We start from the raw sequence: 19,085 nt of genomic DNA, 5'->3' as shown, positions 1-19,085 counted from the left end.
CACATATGCCGTATGTATATGGCAATATCACAGAAAATCCCATTAACATATATATATATATTAGAATATTATTTAGCTGAAAATAAGGTCCTATCATTTACAGAAAACCAAACGAAACTGGAAGACATCACGTGAAGCAAAATAAGCCAGACACAGAAAGAACATCACATGTTCTCTCCCATATGTGGAAACAAAAAAACCCATCATTCTAAAAATAGAATAGTGACCACCAGGGACTGGGAAGTTTATGGGTTCAGGAAAGAGTGGAAGAAGGGTGGATGGATCTATCTATTCATGCTGTTATGCATATGGAAATATCATGGAAAATCCCACTAACAGAATTTATAGATGCTGATTAAAAATAGATATTAGCTTAATGGTAACAAATACAAAATCTGAGATGAAATGGGAAAATATAAAGCACTCTAAGGCACTGAAAATAAGATGTAAGACCTGAGTCTCTAACCATGAAAGCACCGTTAGGAGAAACAGAAAGACAAATGCAAATCTAGAAACAAGCAGTCAACTCAGAGGGTTTTAGAGGTGAAATCCTACAAATGATCAGAGACAGATGCATGTTTGGTCTGTAGTAAGGAGTGAGAGGGTAACCTTGAGATCTAAACTGGATAAGTGCAGCTTAAAAGTTACAGATTATAGCCAGGCGTGGTGGCACATGCACTTAATCCCAGCATTTGGGAGGCAGAGGTTGGCAGATCTCTGTGAGGTCAAGGTGAGTCTGGTTTACAAGGTGAGTTCCAGGCCTGCTGGGGCTATAGACAGACCCTGTCTCAAAAAGAAAGAAAAAAAAAATTACAGACTGTATGTGAATGCTATTACTGCAGTACTGGGCATGAGGCACAGAAGAATGCCACATGGTAGTCAAATTAAGTCCTTTAATTAGTAACAGCCAGCAGTCCAGAGGGATTATTGCCAGAAAGAACTCTCAACCCCAAGGAGAAGCAGGGCAAGGTTTATAAAGCTTAAAACTACAATTAACATCATGACAGGGGCAAAGCCAATAACTGAGTTACATCAGATCACTGATGTTACACCAGGCCAGGGGCAGGTCAGCTAACAAAGAGGTTTTCAGTTAACAAAAATTTTTAAATTTAGGATAGGAAAAACAAGTTTCTCAGAGTTGCAGAAACAATGGGAGTCTCTGGTGTAGCTTGGAGAGAGAACAGTCTGCCCAACTAAGGTGTAAGCTTCCCAGTACTGTAGAAACAATGTACTCCTTGAAAGTGCCAGCATGAGATGTTCTGCCTGGCTGGCTGCATTGGGGGAGGGTGGCTGGACAGAAATACAGGGCAAGGCAAAAGTCAGCTAGAATAAAAAGGAGTCAGTTTTGTCATTTCAGCTACAAAACTTTCAACCAAATATTAGCACGAAGAACGAAGCAATATATGAAACTGCCATCAAGCAAAGCGGTATTAACCACCTCCAAAAGCAAAAAGGAACTTTACATGAAAAATACCTAAATTTCACATCCATAAAATTGGAAAAAAGTTATTTCACTAGACCAAAGAAGGTATTTGAGCATCTGACAAAACTGAATATATTATTTAAAACAAAATCCCAGCATCAAGTTTCCTACTACGTATGACTTTCTTTCACATGAAGGAAGATCCTGAAGGATGCTAAAGGTCGTGATCTCTGGGTGGTAAGAATATTAAGTTTTCAGGGTTTTTCCCTTTTTAAAAATTAAGAAGGAAAAAGAGAAAGTAATTCTAAAGATGTGTTTGAAAATAAAATGTTTAGGCAGGAAACACACCTAACAACTTGAGTAGAGTGACCCAGAGAAGGGGAAAGAGGAGGGCATATGGAGAAAGGATACAGGGGAACTTTGTAACACAGAGCAAAAATAGAAATTATCAAGTAGGCACAGGAGTGCTCAAAATAGTCGCTTATGTTCTAAATATTACACGAGGGACATTTTCTTTTAAAAAATTAAAGGAAGTAATGGAAAGAGGAAAAGAGAATAGTAGCTATCTTTGGCTGGTAGGACGATGGGTATTTTCCCCACTACTTCACTGTACACTTCAAAATGTCTTTAAAGAAACATTTTAATGAAACAAAAAAATTAAATACTTAACTTTTACCAAAATGAAGTATCTCAAATCCTAACTCTTTAAAGAAACCAGTAAGGGATAAACATAGCTTAAGAGCGGTGCAAACAAACTCAAAGGCAAATGATTTTTACTTTCACTTATTCCTTATTAGTTAATAAAGTTATAGTTAAATACCAATATTGTGCTTGTTTAAATGTCCATGTTTTTATCCATGGTTCAGTATCACCGTAGCTCAATTCTGAAGACTCCAGCCCCTGTCACAGCTAGGTGCCTGAAGCTCATTTCACCAGCTCCCCGTTCAGGAATGCTGCTGGCAATGTTCCCGCACGGTGAGCATTCAGCATCTGCACAAGCACTTCCAGAGACTGGAAGCTTGGGAGTTCAAAGGTGCTGGTTTCATAACTAGACAAATTAACTGTTAGGAAGCTCTTTTAAATGAGTAGAAACTAATTTCTATGGAATATTCATCAGGGTTGTTGGCTCTGAGAACATTAAAAAGTCAATCTGTTTCTCCTCTTCCCTGCACAGCCCTCTGAACATGAAGTGACACTTCTCCTCAGTCTGATCCATGGCTCCATGTTTACTTTATTTTTTCACTTTTCATTTTTTCGGTCTGTTTGAGACAGGGTCTCCCTGTAGCCCCAGCTGGCCTGGCCTCAATCTTACCTATCTCTGCTTCCCAAGTGCTGGGATTAAAGATGTGTGCCACCATGCCGGCTTCATCTTTTCTTTAAAAAAAACAAAAACAAAAACAAAAACACTTTTATTACATGTATTTACTTACCATGGCAGGGCGAGGGCTATGCCATACTGCATGTGTGGAGATAGGAGGACAACTTGTGGGAGTCAGTTCTCTCCATCTACCGTGTGGGCCCCTGGGATTAAACTCAGGTCACCAGGCTTGGCAGTAAGTACCTTTACCCATTGAGCCATCTCACCAGCCCTGTTTCACCATTTCTTACATACCAGCTTTTAAACTTCCTAGTTATTCTGTTTGCTTGCTACATATCAACTTGTCACCTAAAAATCAGGGCTCAGATATAATCTGAGCAGTAAAATTAGTTATTAGTGCCTCCTAGGCCATACTATCAGAGCTGATTAACTGCTTTATCCTTTGTTGTCTCTTTAAGCAGCAATGTAGCCTTATAAACTAAAACTACTATCTTTTAAAAAAAATTAACTATTTTTGAGCCAGAGTTTCCACAACAGATACCAATTAAATGGATTTTTTTCAGTGAAAAGTTAATAATCTTGATTAAATTTTCTCACATTGTTTGGTACCAAACTTTGAGCCTAGAGAGATGAATTCAATCGTGGTCTTGTCATCCATCAAATTAACCTTCATATTTCTAAACCTGTCATGAAAGTCGCATCAGTTCATTCATTCACTCATTCTTTTTGGAAACATTAATTCTACAGCAGACAGCAGAGTCAATGTTGAGAATACAAAATTAGAGAAGATACATTCCTGCCCATTAGGAACCTGGTCAAACTGATGGATAAACTAACAGTGGCAAGGCCTAAGATGACACCCCAAAGCACCTACCAGAAACCTCTCCAAGTTGACAGCAGTTTACCTGCACCAAACTTGGGTACAGTTACAGATCTAATATTAATTTCAACCAGTCCATGTTTTTCCATTGAACCACAAATATAAGGGACTGGGGAAATGGTTCAGTTCACATAGTGCTTACTGCACGAGCATGAGAACCTGAGTTTGAATCCCTAGGACCCACACAAAAAGCTGGGTGCCATAGGTGCACATCTGTAGTCTCAACTAGGGAGGCAGACACAGGTGGATCATGGGAGCTCCCTGGAAAGTCAGCCAAATTAGTGAGCTCCTGGTTTAATGACAGACCCTGAATTGAAAAATAAGATGAAGAGCAACAGAGGAAGACAGCCATCAACCTCTGGCTGCTTGCATCTGCACATACATTGACATACACACATAAACCACACATACACACAAACATGAAAGTCTTACTACATACCTATTTAATGTGTTTAACTGTATATATAGCATGCAGTTATAGAATATAAATATACTGTACATATAGTGCATATAAGTAGCATATTATATATGTAGTAAACAGTATTTAATATGGATATGTAGGGCACAGTGTGTGTATATATATATATATGAAAATAGAGTACATGTTTCCACTACAGTATATCTTCAATTCAGCAACCCTAAAAGGAAATAAAGAACAATTCTAAGTCAACAGTATTTACTAAAACATGTCAAACAATTCATAGAGCCTGACATCAGGCTTTCTAACTTAGTTTGCAAGGGGTGCTTCTGCCTCTTGCAAACATCACTTTTTGCTGTCTCCAGTCTTTCCAATCCCTAGAGTATACTGGCAAAGGCTCTGAGGAGCATTTCCAAGGCTCTTTGATCCTTAGGGGTAAAATTCACCTGAATCTGGAGACTGAGCTGGTCTAGAACTCTTAAAGAGATCTCTCTACTACCAGCAAACTTATAATACAATGCAACCCACCCTTTGTGCATCATAAGGCTGTCCCTAGTGGCCTGTTCTACTTGTTCTTGTAGATCATTTTATCAGAAGACACTGGAGGAAAAAAAAAAAAAAAACCTTAATATTATAATTCATGTTATCATTAAAAATCATAAAAAAAACAAAATGGACTATCGTAAGAATGTATGTAATCAGCTTTAAAATGCAATAAAAATTCTAAGACTTTTATTAAAATGAAAATAAATACTAGAAACAACAACAAAGAGAGACAGAAGACTTCAACTGCAGTCCTAGACACGTGGTTCTAGAACCATGTAATTCGGGTAAGTCACTTCCTCAGCAGTTAAATGTCTGAGTGGGGCTGGACTAGAGAGTCTCCCACGGAGGTTCCAGCCTCCAAAATCCTACAGCATGCTGCAATGTCATAACTTAAAAAAAATGAATTACTTTTACAAAATTCTGCATGGATGTGTATGTGAGTATGGGTGTACATGTGCCATGGCACACGTGAGGTCACACATGAGGCACATATGTGAGTCGGTTCTCTCATTCTGCTATGTGGATCATGAGGAATCAAATTCAGGTCGTCAGGCTTGGCAGCAAGTGCCCTTCACCTACTGAGCCATCTCACCAGCCCCGTATTTCCTTTAATTCATGCATTTTTCTTTTCCTACATTCGTTCCCCTCCTTGGCCCCCTTTTTCTCCTGTGCCCATTTTCCCTCTTTCAAATATACCAGGCGCCTGTCAAATCCAAGGCACTGCACCACATTACTTATCAGCTCTGTTCCAGGGCTGGAGAGATGGCCCAGCGGTTAAGAGCACTGGCTGCTCTTGCAGAGGACCCAGGTTCAGTTCCCAGCACCCACACAGTGACTAATAACGAAGCTCTCTTCTGACCTCTGCGGCATTGCACAACACGGGTGCACTCACATACATACATGCAGGCAATACACTCATACACATAAAATAAAATAAATAAAATATTTAAAAATAAAATAAAAATAAAAAAATTTAAAAAAACTCTATTTCTAACTCTGTTTATTATCACCTGCAAGTTTTACAGATTAGAAATAGAGATTCAGTCAACAGAAATGGTTTATCACATTATAAAGCTAGCATGGCACAGAACCAGCATTTGAACTGTGTGTGCCTATCTACAGTTTATGTGGTGGTTTCGATGAAAATGTCCCCCATAGGCTCAGTATCTGAGCACTTAATCCCATGGGTGGTGTTTGTGGACATTACAGAACCTCCAGGAGGTGTAACCTTGCTGGAAAAAGCACCTCATTGGAGTTGGGCTTTGAAGGTTTATAGCCTCTGACACTTTCTGTTCTGTCTGCTTCCTGTGCATGGATGGGTATGTTCCTGCCACCACTCCTTCCCCTTGATGGATTCTATCCCTCTGAGCTATGAGTCCAAATAAGTTGTTTTTGTCAGACTATTTTATCATAGCAAGAAAAAAGTAACTAGAGGTATGTGTGTGTGTGTGTAAAATTCCAATTTCATTGTGAACGCAATAGGTTAAGTGGTAGGTATTACTTAAATGTAATGAAATAATCTCTTAGCTGGCCTTAAGTTCCAAGCTCATCAATGTTTCCATACTAAAGGTGCTTAAATAAAAATACAAATGCCTTAAAATTTATGATAATATAACTACAATAAAGACCAAATTCATCCTCCCAAAATAGAAAAATATAATTTTAACTGCTCTAAGGAAAAAAAAAATATTGGCAGGATCATCCTTTAGAAACCCCCCAAATTATTTTAAAATGCTTTACTGAGTCAGATTCTTCCTCTTCCAGGAATTTTCCTTTACACTAACATAATTATACAAAAACATTTAGGTCTATGTGGAATAAAAAGTACGTTTTATACTTTTTTTTGGTCTTTTTGAGACAGGGTCTCCCTGTATCCCCAGCTGTCCTGGAACTCAATACGTAGACCAGGCTGGCCTTGAACTCACAGAGATCTGCCTGCCTCTGCCTCCCAAGTGCTGGGATTAAAGGCGTGCACCACCACGCCCGGCCCCATTTTGTACTTTTGTACTACCCTAAAACAAGTTAACAAATAGCATACACATATACATATTATATTATAGCTACAAAGCAGAATAGTATGTAGCCTTTAAATGAATGAAGCTTAGAAAGGAAGGAGGGGGGAGCCAGGTGTGGTGATACATACCTTTAATCCCAGCACTCCAGAGGCAGAGGCAGAGGCAGGTGGATCTCTGTGAGACTGAGGCCAGCTTGCTCTACATAATCAAGTTCCAAGCCAGCTGGGGCTACAGGAAGACCTTGTCTCAAAAAGACTAAATAGATAGATGATAGATAGATAGATAGATAGATAGATAGATAGATAGATAGATAGATAGATAGATAGATAGATAGATAGATAGATAGATAGATAGATAGATAGATAGATAGATAGATAGATAGATGATAGATAGATAGATAGATGGATATGATAGATAGATAGATAGACAGATATAGATAGACAGATAGATAGACAGATAGATAGATAGATAGATAGATAGATGAAAGCTGGAGAGATGCTCAGTGCTTAAGAGCACTGGATGCTCTTTCAAAGGACCCAGGTTCAGTTCCCAGCACCCACATGGCAGCTAACCACTGTTCATAACACCAGTTCAAGGGGACTCTGATGCCCTCTTGCAGCCTCCATGGGCATTGCACACACATGGTGCATGTACGAAGGCAAAACACTCATCTACATAAAACTAAATAAAATTAAAAAATAAAAAACACGAAGCTGATAATGTGTAGGTATGTGGTTGCACTTTACAATCCTAAGGAAAAGTGCCAAAACATACTTTCCAGTGAAAACACAATGTCCTGAGTAACAGGTATAGTACACTCCTGTCTGCGGAAAGAGAGTAAAAGTGACACTGACATTCTGACAGGAGCTTGCAAGGTAATGACAGCATCCTGAGTGTTCCTTGGAAAGAGGCCTATAACAGTGTGGGGCAGTTCATGCTGCACCACATAGCTTTGCAGTCTTTGAATTTCAAAGCCCTTTCAGTGCTTGTATTTGTTCTTCAATACAAAGATTCTCATGTTAACTATTAACACAAAGCAAATAAACTGTTCTGTCTAAATGAGAGGTTTCCAGGGTTTCTCCAAATTTAATATGTGTAATGTATGTATTTATGTATATCAATATGTATTAATTATATTAACATATATATATAATCTAGCATTTTGGGTTATTTTATAGTAAAAATTAGAAGGGACAATTTTATTTTATAACCACTTTTTCAACATAGTAGTTTTTCATTTCTCTAACAATCTATAATAGATATAACAAGAACGTAATTTGAGGGGCTGGACAGAAGGCTCAGCAATTAATTAAACAGTATGCACTACTTTTGCAAAGGACTGACTTCAATTCCCAGCACCCAAGTTAGGTGGTTCACAACTGCCTCTAACTCCACCTCCCAAGGATTCAACGTCTTTTTCTGGACTCCATGGGCACCTGTACTCACACACGTAACCAGACACACATACACATACACAGAAAAATTTTTTATACTCAGGTACTAAGGATCCGAGTGTAACCAACTGTGACTAGTAATAATCAGATACATAGAGATTAAAGACACATGTGCAAACATGTGTTAGTAGCATTAAAAATGTAAGAAACAGCATATCGTAAGATGAAATAGAGATCTTCTTTAAAGTAAAAAAACTCATTCAATTTTATGTCTTACAGGGTTTATGCTGAGTTCAAAATTGTATGACTGTATTAATTCAACTGTGAACCTAAAAATTTACAACCGCCTTTGAAAGAGCTGTATTCTTGCTCTGGAATGTGTTACTGAATATGTTAAAGCTGTAATGAAATGCTTCTTCTAATCATGTGGTTATTAAATTTAAAATTTTTTTTTAAAGTTATTTAGACAAAAAAAAAAGATATTTAATTTCAGTCAGTGGAAAATAAGCATTTACCAAGCTAAAAACAGGTTGGGTACATGAAAACCGGTGAGATGGCTCTATGGGTAAAGACACTTGCTGCCAAACTTGATGACCTGAGTTTAATCCCCAGGACCCACATGGTGAAAGGAGAGAACCACACCTACAAGCTGTCCTCTGATGTACATCATGGCCCACAAGACCACCCCTCCCAATCAAGAAGTATAATAAAAAAAAAAAAAATGAAGTATGAGTTCAGACCCACCTATCAGGTTTTAGAGCTGAAAGGCACCTCAGGAATCCTGTCGTCTAATTCCTCAGATGAAGCAGATGAAGCCTGGGGCTGAGGACAGAGGAGCAAAGAGGACAAGAGCCGAGCTGCCTGCAGGTCTGACCTCCATTCCTGTCTTAACTTTGCCTGTTGGAAACAGCACAGAATAGATAGGCCAGGCAAAGGCAGAGCCGGTCTAAAAGATGAAAAAGCAGAGATGCTCTAGAGGAGAGGCTGGCCACTAGAGCAAGGCGCAGCAGAAACGGAAGAGAAATGGACCTCGCAGGCCATGAGAAAGGGAGCAATGTGCTCAATTAACTCTTACTTCTGAAAGTGGTTTCCTAAGAAGCAGGACCATTCTGTCAACAAGAAGCACCAGCCGGCAGCTCTAGGGTGAAGGGAAATTGAACAGAGGGGTCTTGCAGGAAAATCTATCCAAGCAAAAGTCTAACAAACTTTCTTTCACAGCTATATGCTAATAAGCTCTGTGATATGCAAACTGCTCCCTGAATCTTTACAAATTACAACAAGAAAGGAAAGCCCTAACAGTTTCATTATGTTTTTCTGACAAAGTAATTTATTCTGTGCCAATGTGATGCTAAAAGTACAGTTGGATTTTCAAATACTAAATGTAAACCCTACAGTTTGTTGTAATTCTTAAAAACAAAACAAACAAACAAAAAACAAAAAAAAACTTATGTACAGGTTGGAAGATAATTTTCCACTTAATGACTAAGGTCTCGTGATAGTTACAATTCCTGATATTTACTTCAGGAACATACCACATGTGTGGTTAATCTGTTACTGCATCTCTGATCAGGAAGAGAACCCCTAAAGTCTTCCTTAGGATGAGTTAAGACAGAACTGGTACCTTTACCTTGTGCCTTTACTTGAGCCCAGTCCAGGCCTTGTAAGAGATGGTGCAGCTGGGGAGTCACTGGACAAACTAGTTATATAAAGAACATGGGAAAGCCAACCAAGAATTGCACGTGTAAAATGAGTGATTCTGAAAAGCAGGCGTGAGAGCCCCTGAAGCTCCCCAAGAAACTTAGGGGTGGGTAAAGCCAAAATGATTTTAGAATAAGATATATTTGCTAGTGCACTCATATTGTGTCATAGCCACAGTGTGCGCCAAAGGGACTCCCTCGAGTTGTCCTCAGACCACCACACACATACCATCGCATGCATATCCCCTTCCCTCCAGTAAATAAATAAATGTAAAACAAAATTTTAAAAAAGAAAAATCATTTAAGTTTTAGTGTAATATTAAAGAACATCTCCTTATCTAAAAAGGCTACTAAAATATGCTTCTGTTTTCTAATTACTGTAAACATCTGTGAGGCTGAATTTTCTGCATAGTTATCAACCACAACATATTGCAGCAGCCTGAATGCAGCAGCAGATATGAGTACCCAGCTGTCCTCTACGAAGCCAGATTATGAAGAAATTTACAAATACATAAAAGGAGCCACTTTCATCCTGATTTGCTTCCAGTTTTAAAAAAATGAAAAAAAGAAACCCACAAAAACTTTCTTAAAAAGTTTTTTTATTAGTATGAGTATTTGTCTGCATGCATGTATACACATGATGTATTTCTGATGACCATGGTGGCCAGAAGAGGGCATCAGGCCCCCTGGAACTGGAGTTACTTGTAGTTGTCAGCTGCCCTTTGGGTGCTGGGAACAGAACCCCAAGTCCATTATACAAGCAGTCAGCATTCCTAATCATTGAGCAAACATGTTTTTATTAAAATATTTTGTAATACAACATACCAAACTGATTATTGCTATTTAAATGAATTAAATATTTTTAAATAGTCTCAATTTTATTTTCTAATGTAGTAAACATCAATAGACAAATCCACAAACAAAAACTTTGTGAGGAGAGAGTTGTTAATAATTTTTAAGGTTTGAAAACCACTGTATTATATAACTTAAAACGTTTCTTTGCTCCTAAACTTGGTTTTTTAAATTATTAAATACTGAATTAATATACATAAAAATATATGTTAAGATGGGACGGCTACTTTGACAAGACCATTCAATGTACTGCTGAGGTGTCCTGTTATACAGGGGGGCAGCCACAGACAACAATGATGTGCTGTACATTTAGAAATGCTGGAGGAAGGCAGCTATGCTCACCACTGGACAGCCTGGTCTACATAGTGAGTTCCAGGACAGCTGGGGCTACAGGGAGACCCTGTCTCAAAAAGACAAAAAAGTAAAATAAAAAAAGTTGGAAATGGAGGAAACGACTTTGAAGGTTTCCAGTATGAATATGAGAGATACACTTAATCAATTTAAAAATTATGTAATATATAGATATATCAAAGCATAGTACAGTATCCCATTAATATGCATAATTTTATGTTTTATGTATCACTTATTTTTAATTTAAAATGCAATTTATGAAAAAAACAAATGTGTTGAAATAAAAGTCAAAATAAAGGCATAAAGTAATTTTAAACAAGGAATTAAGTCGTCCAGTTTAGCTGCCTGCCCTTCATACAGAGCTTTAGAACTTTAATCCCATCAAAGAGTTCTCCACCCCTGGTACCTCCTGGAACTGGAGCCCACTACAGGTGGTCTGATTGCTGAAGGAGGAAAGACAACTGCCATGGTGGCTGTCTCCATTAAAATTGATGGTTATTTATCTCTTTAACTACAGATCCATCTTCAAACAACTGTCCTCCTAAATCACAGAGCTCCTATGCATCCTGTCACATCAAGTAACAAAATAAGCCTGGTGCCAGCTTGCAGATGGAAAAGGGAAAAGCTATCGCCACTCACCTAGTTACACCTACACCAGAAAAACACCTCCCTCCCATCCCTTAAAGAGTGCAACTGACTTGAGAGGGCTAAGAGCTGTGGCCTGAAAACTTCATCATCATAAAAAGTTGACTTTCTAGCCTAAAACCTGAAGTAAAATATTTACACTAAAAAAGGAAGGAAGAAAGAAAGGAAGGGAGGGAGGGAGGGAGGGAGTGCCCGCCAAGTTCAGAAGAGAGCACTGAATTGCCCCGAACTGGAGTTACAGATGGTTGTTATTGGCCATGTGGATGCTGGGACTCAAACCCAGGTCCTCTGCAAGAGCAGCCAGCGCTCTTAACTGCTGAACCATCTTTCCAGGCCCCCAACTGATTTTTTAAAAAGATGTCAAAGCAACTTGATGTGATGGAAGAAGAGTTGCCTTTTCAACAAATGGTAACTGCATCCACAAACAAAAATCCCTCCGATTGGTCTAAGCCTCAACCCTTTGCACAAAAATTAACTCAAAATACCATGCGCTTAAATGTAAAACATAAAACTTCTATAAAACATGGAGTTGCACACCATATATATACACATAATTTGTCAATTATTCCTCAATAGAGATTAGGAAAGAAAATACTTTAGGCTGTAGCACAGGAGAGAATCTTTGTACTATGAGCAAAGGACAACAGTGGTAGATGTCTAGTTCTTAGATTTGGCACACCAAACCACGATTGATAAAAAAAAAAAAAAAAAGTCTAATAAAGTAGACATCAAAATTTAAAACTTTTCCGATGGGTGATTCTTTTCTCACACCATACATCTTAGAAAAGACTCATATCAAGAAAAATAAAGAACTCTCAAAAAACAGAAACCCTCCCCCCACAAAATAATTCACTTAGCAAATGGGAAAAAAACATGAACAAAATAAATAAATCTCCAGATATTCAATAAGCAAATAAAAAGATGTTCAACATCATCAGTATTGGGAAAATGCTTAATCCCAGCATTGGGATTACAAGTGAGCACCACATGCCTACCTTTTTTCACATGGGTGCTGGGGATCAAACTCAGGTCCTCAAGCTTGTGCAAGTACTTTACAGGCATAACCACCTCCCTAGCCCCTAAATTCCCAATTTTAAATTGTCTTTCTTTCTCGTAAATATACCAACAATGGCCAAATTGCAGTAGGCTATCTAATCAGAGCCCCTGAAACACCCAATGAGAAACAACCCCAGGCACAACAAGACAGCATAGAATTTTACCTTAATTTTTCTCTCGGTGTCATCCAATTTTAACTCTGCTGAAACTAGTTTCTTTGCCAAATCATCTCGTTCAGGCAGGTGTCTGGCCTCAGAGATCTTTTTCAGTTTCTGTAAGGAAAATCTCGTCCTAAATAGTTCACCTTCTGTATCTTTGACCCTTTTCTCCGTTGCCCGTTCTTTCTCTTGAGACTTTCGTAAACGCTCTTTGAGTGCTGTAATCTCGTTGTTATGACGGAATATAAGCTGTGAGATTTCACTCTCTGCATCTTCAAACTTATTCAGGGCTTTCTCCTGGCGATACTGGAGACTTTTCAAAGCCTTGTTCTCTTTGAGCAGCTCAGCTAACTTAACCTGGAGTTCAGACACTTCATTCTGCAGCTCATTGATTTTAAGCAGTCTTGCAGAAAGAACTCGTTTTGTTACAATATCGGGATCTTTCCGAAGTGGCTCTCTGTTGAGGCTTTGGGAACGAAATCCCACTCGGACTCCTTTTTTGCTTGGTATACCCTTAGGACTCAGTTTCCTAAGGGCTACAAAGGAAACAATAATGTTAAATGGAGGTTGTATTATTTATTCATCTAAAACAAGTGGGTCCAAACATTCTCTACTTTTTATTCTTAAAACAAGATAATATTCTGCAGATCTCTGTGAGTTCAAGGCCAGCCTGGTCTATATAGTGAGTTCTAGGACAGCTGGGGCTACACCCCAGGTAATGTATCTCCAATTTTTCAATTTTTCTCTTTATAACACCTGTCTCCTCCTATCTCCTTCCCTCAAGGTCCTCCTTCCCCTTAAGCCCCAGGGTTCCTTGTATAACCCTTCCTCCTCCCATCCCAGTTCAGACTTCAGTGTGAAACCTCAAACATTGAAACTGTTAAAAAAAAAAAAAAAAAAAAAAAAAAAAAGAAGACAATATTGAGTCTGGAGAGAGAGCTCATCAGTCAAGAGCAATGACAGTTCTTGCAGAGGACCTAGATTTGATTCTCAGCACCCACATGGCAGCTAACAACCATCTGTAACACCAGTTATTTATTAATCATAATAATTATTATTTTTATTTTATGTGGATGAGTGTATTGCCTGCATGTGTGTAAGAGCACTCGTGTTGTGCAATGCTCAAGGAATTCAGAAGAGGGTATCAAATTCCCCTGGAATTACAGACCGTTGTTAGCTACTATGTAGATGCTGGGAATTGAACCCAGGTCCTCTGCAAGAGCAGTCAGTGTTTCTGACCACCGAGTCATCTCTCCAGCCCAAATAAAAAATTTTTAAAGATAATATTTAATATTTAAAAACCAAAGTTTTTAAGGTCTTGACACATTTCTGTTTTTAAAAGTTTGGGGGTTTGGGGGAAGCAAGGAAATGATTCAGTTGGTGAAGGACTTGCCACACAAGCAGAAGGACTTGAGTTTGATCCCAGAACTCATTTGCTTTTTTTTTTTTTTTTTTTTTTTGGTCTTTTTTGTTATTTTGTCTTTGTTGTTGTTTTTTTCTGGAGCTGAGGACCAAACCCAGGGCCTTGCACTTGCTAGGCAAGCACTCTACTACTGAGCTAATTCCCCAACCCCGATCCCAGAACTCATATAAAAGAGCCAGGCATGGTGGTTAGCACTGGTAATCCCAGCGCCAAGGAGATGAAAACAGGCAGGTACCTGGGGCTTGCTGGCCACAGCCTGGCCTACTTTGGCAAATGCTGTACCAATGAAGAAATCCTGTCTCAAAAAACAAAGGGGATAGGTCCTGAGACACGACACCCAAGGTTGATCTCTGACCTCCACAGGCACATGCACATGAATACACACACACACACACACACACACACATGCACACACACTCACACACACACACACGCACACACGCATGCACACACATGCACGCACACACACACACACACGCACAAACACACGCACACATGCACACACACACACACAGAGTTTGGGAGCTTCTAAGAAAGGTTGAGAATATTCTGAATTAAAAATGATACCCCAGTAGTTTATATGGAATTATCCTACTCTATTTTTAAAAAGATAGCAGTGTCAGGCTCTTACTACTTTTAACTTCATGGGCAAGATTTGCAAATCAGAATTCAAATATGGGCATCATGAGCCATTAGTATGGTGGTTGAGCACCATACTAATATAACTAGAGTTATAGACAGTTGTTAGTCGCTATGTGGATGCTGGGAACCGAACCCAGCTCTTCTGCAAGAGCAGCCGGTGCTCATAATTGCTGAGTCATCTCTCTAGCCCTCCATTTTTGCTTTTATATATAGGGTTTCATGTAGTCTAGGCTGGCCTCAAATTCACTCTGTATCCAAGAATGACCTTGAATTCCTCAATCCACTGCCTCCACTACCCAAATGCTACGATTACAGGGATGCACCAACACACATCACACAGCTCTCAGATAATTTGTGTGTGATAATCAAACGTTTTAAAAATTGCTCATGATCTGAGAACATGAAATTCTAAGAAAAGAAATTCTATCTTAAAAATAATCATATATGGGGCCAGAGTGATGGCTCAGCAGTTAAGAGCACTGGCTGCTCTTGCAGAGGACCCAGGTTCGGTTCACAATACCCACACGGTAGCCAACAACTGTGTATAACTCCAGTTTCAGGGGAACTGATGGCCTCTTCTGACCTCCTCGAGCACTACATAACATGGGTTCACTTACATGCATGCAGGTAAATCACTCATACATAAAATAAAATAAAAATAATAACTTTTTTAAAAGAATCATATAAGGAAATGGAGATGGCTCAGGGGGTTAAGGGCACTTGCCACCAAGCCTGACCACCTGAGTTCCATCCCTAGACCCCACATGGTGGAAGGAGAGAACTGTTCCTCCAAGTTGTCCTCTGGCCCCCACACATGTTGTGCAGTGTCCACTCGCACACACACACATAAATAAACATTTTTATATGAAAGTGTTAAAGTGCCTGTTAAATTACAGTATTTCTGAAAAATTTGGAAAGTATTTTTATTAACATATATATACAGGCCTACTCTTTTAAAGTATCTAAAAATCAGAGGTTAAAAACAAAAAAACAAAACAAAACAGAAAAACAACTCCAAGGTGAAGGTACTTCTTTTCCAAGGAGGAAATGCATTCCAGATACAAAGAAAATGGAAAAGGCAGCGGCTCCACCTCCGGCCCTGGGAACTTGATTTATCATGCAAACAGGGAACAGGAAAAGACAACTTTTATGACATGTTTCATTTAAAAGATGATAAATGGAATTTTCTGGCTGATGCTGGAACTGTTTTCACAGCTTTTTCTCAGTATTCTCAAAAACTGGCAGGAAACCCCATGGGTGAAATCTGGAGAGGATGGGAATCTCTGGCCTGGATGAAGGCCCTAACTTTCCAGTTTTTCCAGGTCAATCATCTGTCAGGACCACCCTGGGGAAGGTGGGAACACCCTAAGTCACACTGCAGAGATGTGCAGAATACCTAGTGCATCAATGACATGGTGAACTTTTACTGCCCAGAATCCCAGCCTTCAGTGCAGTGCTTCTGGACCAGGCCACGTGAAGCTTTCCCTGATCTGCCCTCCTTTACTTTTGTTTTTTAATCTCTTTTCTAACCATGCTTTCCCTACCGTTCTGGGCTGCCCCAACATCCTGTGTTTCTTTACTTTTTCTACAAAGCTCCCTTCCCCTCTGGGCCATGCAGCTACTAATCTGACTTGATGGCTTCTCCCACCATTCTGCTCATAGCAACGGCTAAGACTCACTGTTTAAATTCTAATAAAATTGTCCTAAAGCTTCCATTTGAGACCATTCTTGGATTCTTTTATGAGAATAAGATCCCTGAAAGGACACCCTGCTTTCCCCTGTATCAATAAGGCAAGGTTTACTAAGCTCTAATTCCTTAACTAGGAAGTTTCCGGGAAAGGAGAGGAAAAATTTCAAGTATTTCTTACCAATAATTCCCTAGGTGTGCAAATCAGTCTTAGGAATAACAGACATGTTAAGATTCAACTTTAAGAGATATTTATAGTCATATAGCAGAATTTTAAGAGCACAGTCCCAACTAACAACACTGTAAGAACCAGATTTGGAAGAAAGTTTAAAGAAAAAAAAAGATCATGCTTTAAAAAGAAAGCCAAAAAGGGAAAAAAGAAATAGTAAACAAAAAAAAGCACTCAAATGTCAGTCATGTGGCCTATCCCTGAGAAACCAGGTCCCCGAAAGGGTGGTTTTCAAAGGGGATACACATTCTGTCGTTTTTAATTTAATTTTCATTATTATGGGGGGGTGCAGGTGTACGCATCTGGGGGTTAGAGGACAATCTATGGGAGTTGATTCTCTCCTTTCCCCATGGGTTCCTGGGCTCACACTCAGGGCATCAGGCTTGTAGGACAGCATCTTTACCTGCTGAGCCATCTCTCTGGCACTCTGTAATCTTTAATGTGCAAATATCACTTTTCAAAGTACTGGGGAGTTTTTTGTATTTTTTGTCATTTTTTAAAAAATATTTTACTTATTATTTTTATGTGTATGCACATGTTGCCTGCATGTTGGTAAGTGCACCCATGTCCTGTAATGCCCGCGGAGGGCAGAAAAGACTGTCAGAACCCCTGGAACTGAGGTTATGGACAGTTGTTAGCTGCCATGTGGGTGCTGGGATTCGAACCTGGGTCTTCTGCAGGAACAGTCAGTGTTCTTAACTGTTGAGCTATCTCTCCAGCCCCCTCAAAGTGCTGTTTTTAAATGCAAATTTAATTACTCCTTTTCTTAAACTGGTTCAGTGGCTGTTGTACACAAGAATAAAGAACATATTCTGTTAACGCAGGATGTGGGTCTGCATTCTGTGACTTCTGTTTTCTTCTCAGTCCCCAATTGTCTGCCTGGCCACATGATGTCTCAGTCATCTGCAGCACTGCTGTTACGCAGCACTATGTGCACCAATGTATCCTGATCACCTCATTTGCTTCAGCGTATTGTTCTAGGCTGTTCTTATATACTTTACATACCTTGTTGCTCAGTATAATGGGATTTTATTGACCTAGAGGTTTATTAAAATGAGATTTATTTAGCATTACACAGCTAAACATGTTCCAGAATAGTAAGATTTTAATAACAAAAATTAAATAACCCAGTCTCCTTAAGGCAGTTTAATGAAAAACAAAAATGACCAGTACTCCTTAGTCCCAAATTTTATTCCTAGGTCTAACCTGAACTTCACAATAAGCACCTCACTACCCACCTAAGGTAAAAAGTTTCATCTTAATCCCAGCACTCAGGAGGCAGAGGTAAGTAGATCTCTGTGAGTTCAAGGCCAGCCTGGTATACATAGTGAGTTCCGGGCCAGCTGGGGCTGTCTCAAAAATATTGAAAAAAAAAATTTTTTCATCTGTGAAAATGCCTCTTAACAAGTCTCTATCAGTCTAAAAATGAAGACACAGAGCAGTAGACCTGCTTTGTAAGTTCTGCCTTTACACTAAGTACCTCAGCAATCACAAGACAGATATTTTGAGCAGTTTTACAGTACTTTCTTCCATACACTGTATGATTTTGAATATAAAAATGGTAATGCACTGCAACACATACATATATGCAACATATACATTTATAAAAAGATCTATTTAAAATGTAATCGGTCAACTTCCATGTATACAGCAATACACATACTAAAGGGAAAGCTTGATTCACACAATTTTACACACTCCACCCGAGCACTCCATGTAACTGGGCTCTTTCCAAGAGACCTACCTTGGTGATGCACCTGGTTATCTGATACTTGTCTTTTAGGATTTTTCTCCCTAGGTCTTGCACATGAAGGTGAATTGACTGGCGTTGACTGGCCAGAGGATTGTGGTGAGGATCCGAAATCAGATGAATAATGAGAGTAATGGTGTTTGCATACTTTTCTTTCTTGATCAGTGTCTGGACTTTGGGCTCTTTCCCCCATCGTTTTAACAAAATAACCTGTACTCACATAATTTCACAGATTCATGAGGATACTGAAGAGCATTTTCATAGCCTTGATATCGTGGTAATAATATTGATTTCTGTGCAATTTGCTTTCTTCACAATATACTCACAGTCCACACTGGTAACCAGAAGACATCGTTTATTCCCTGTAACTGAGGAAAGAGAGAAGAAGTTCATCAGAGTCAGGAGACAGACTCCCCAGTTAATCAAAAGAATAAGTAATGGCAAAGTAATAGTTTATGATAAGGGAGAGGATAAAATTTATATTTTCACAGTAAGATATTTATAATATTTGGAAAAAAGACAGGTTTTGTCATGGCCTAGAAAAATACCATGCACAGTACCTGACACAAAATTGCTTCTCAGTAGATATTAACTAATTCTA

The 19,085-nt window shown here is 39.0% G+C and overlaps 1 protein-coding gene across 1 annotated transcript in view; it reads right to left on the bottom strand.

Annotated features, from left to right (window-relative positions):
* Window positions 1–18,849, bottom strand: part of Lca5 (lebercilin LCA5) — a 38,860-nt gene extending 20,011 nt beyond the window's left edge. The window contains exons 1-2 of the mRNA XM_029560660.1: window positions 18,479–18,849; window positions 12,760–13,289 (exon numbers count right to left, since the gene is read on the bottom strand). Coding sequence (XP_029416520.1) covers window positions 12,760–13,289; window positions 18,479–18,677 — 729 coding nt within the window. The 5' untranslated portion in view covers window positions 18,678–18,849. The remainder of the gene's footprint in view (window positions 1–12,759; window positions 13,290–18,478) is intronic.
* Between the last annotated feature and the right edge of the window lie 236 nt (window positions 18,850–19,085).

The sequence above is a fragment of the Nannospalax galili genome, unplaced genomic scaffold (genome assembly GCF_000622305.1).
Source record: "Nannospalax galili isolate Female #2095 unplaced genomic scaffold, S.galili_v1.0 scaffold613, whole genome shotgun sequence".
In the NCBI taxonomy this organism is placed as follows: Eukaryota; Metazoa; Chordata; class Mammalia; order Rodentia; family Spalacidae; genus Nannospalax; species Nannospalax galili.
Note: the sequence above shows the minus strand (reverse complement) of the source record. Positions and strands in the feature narration are given on the sequence as shown.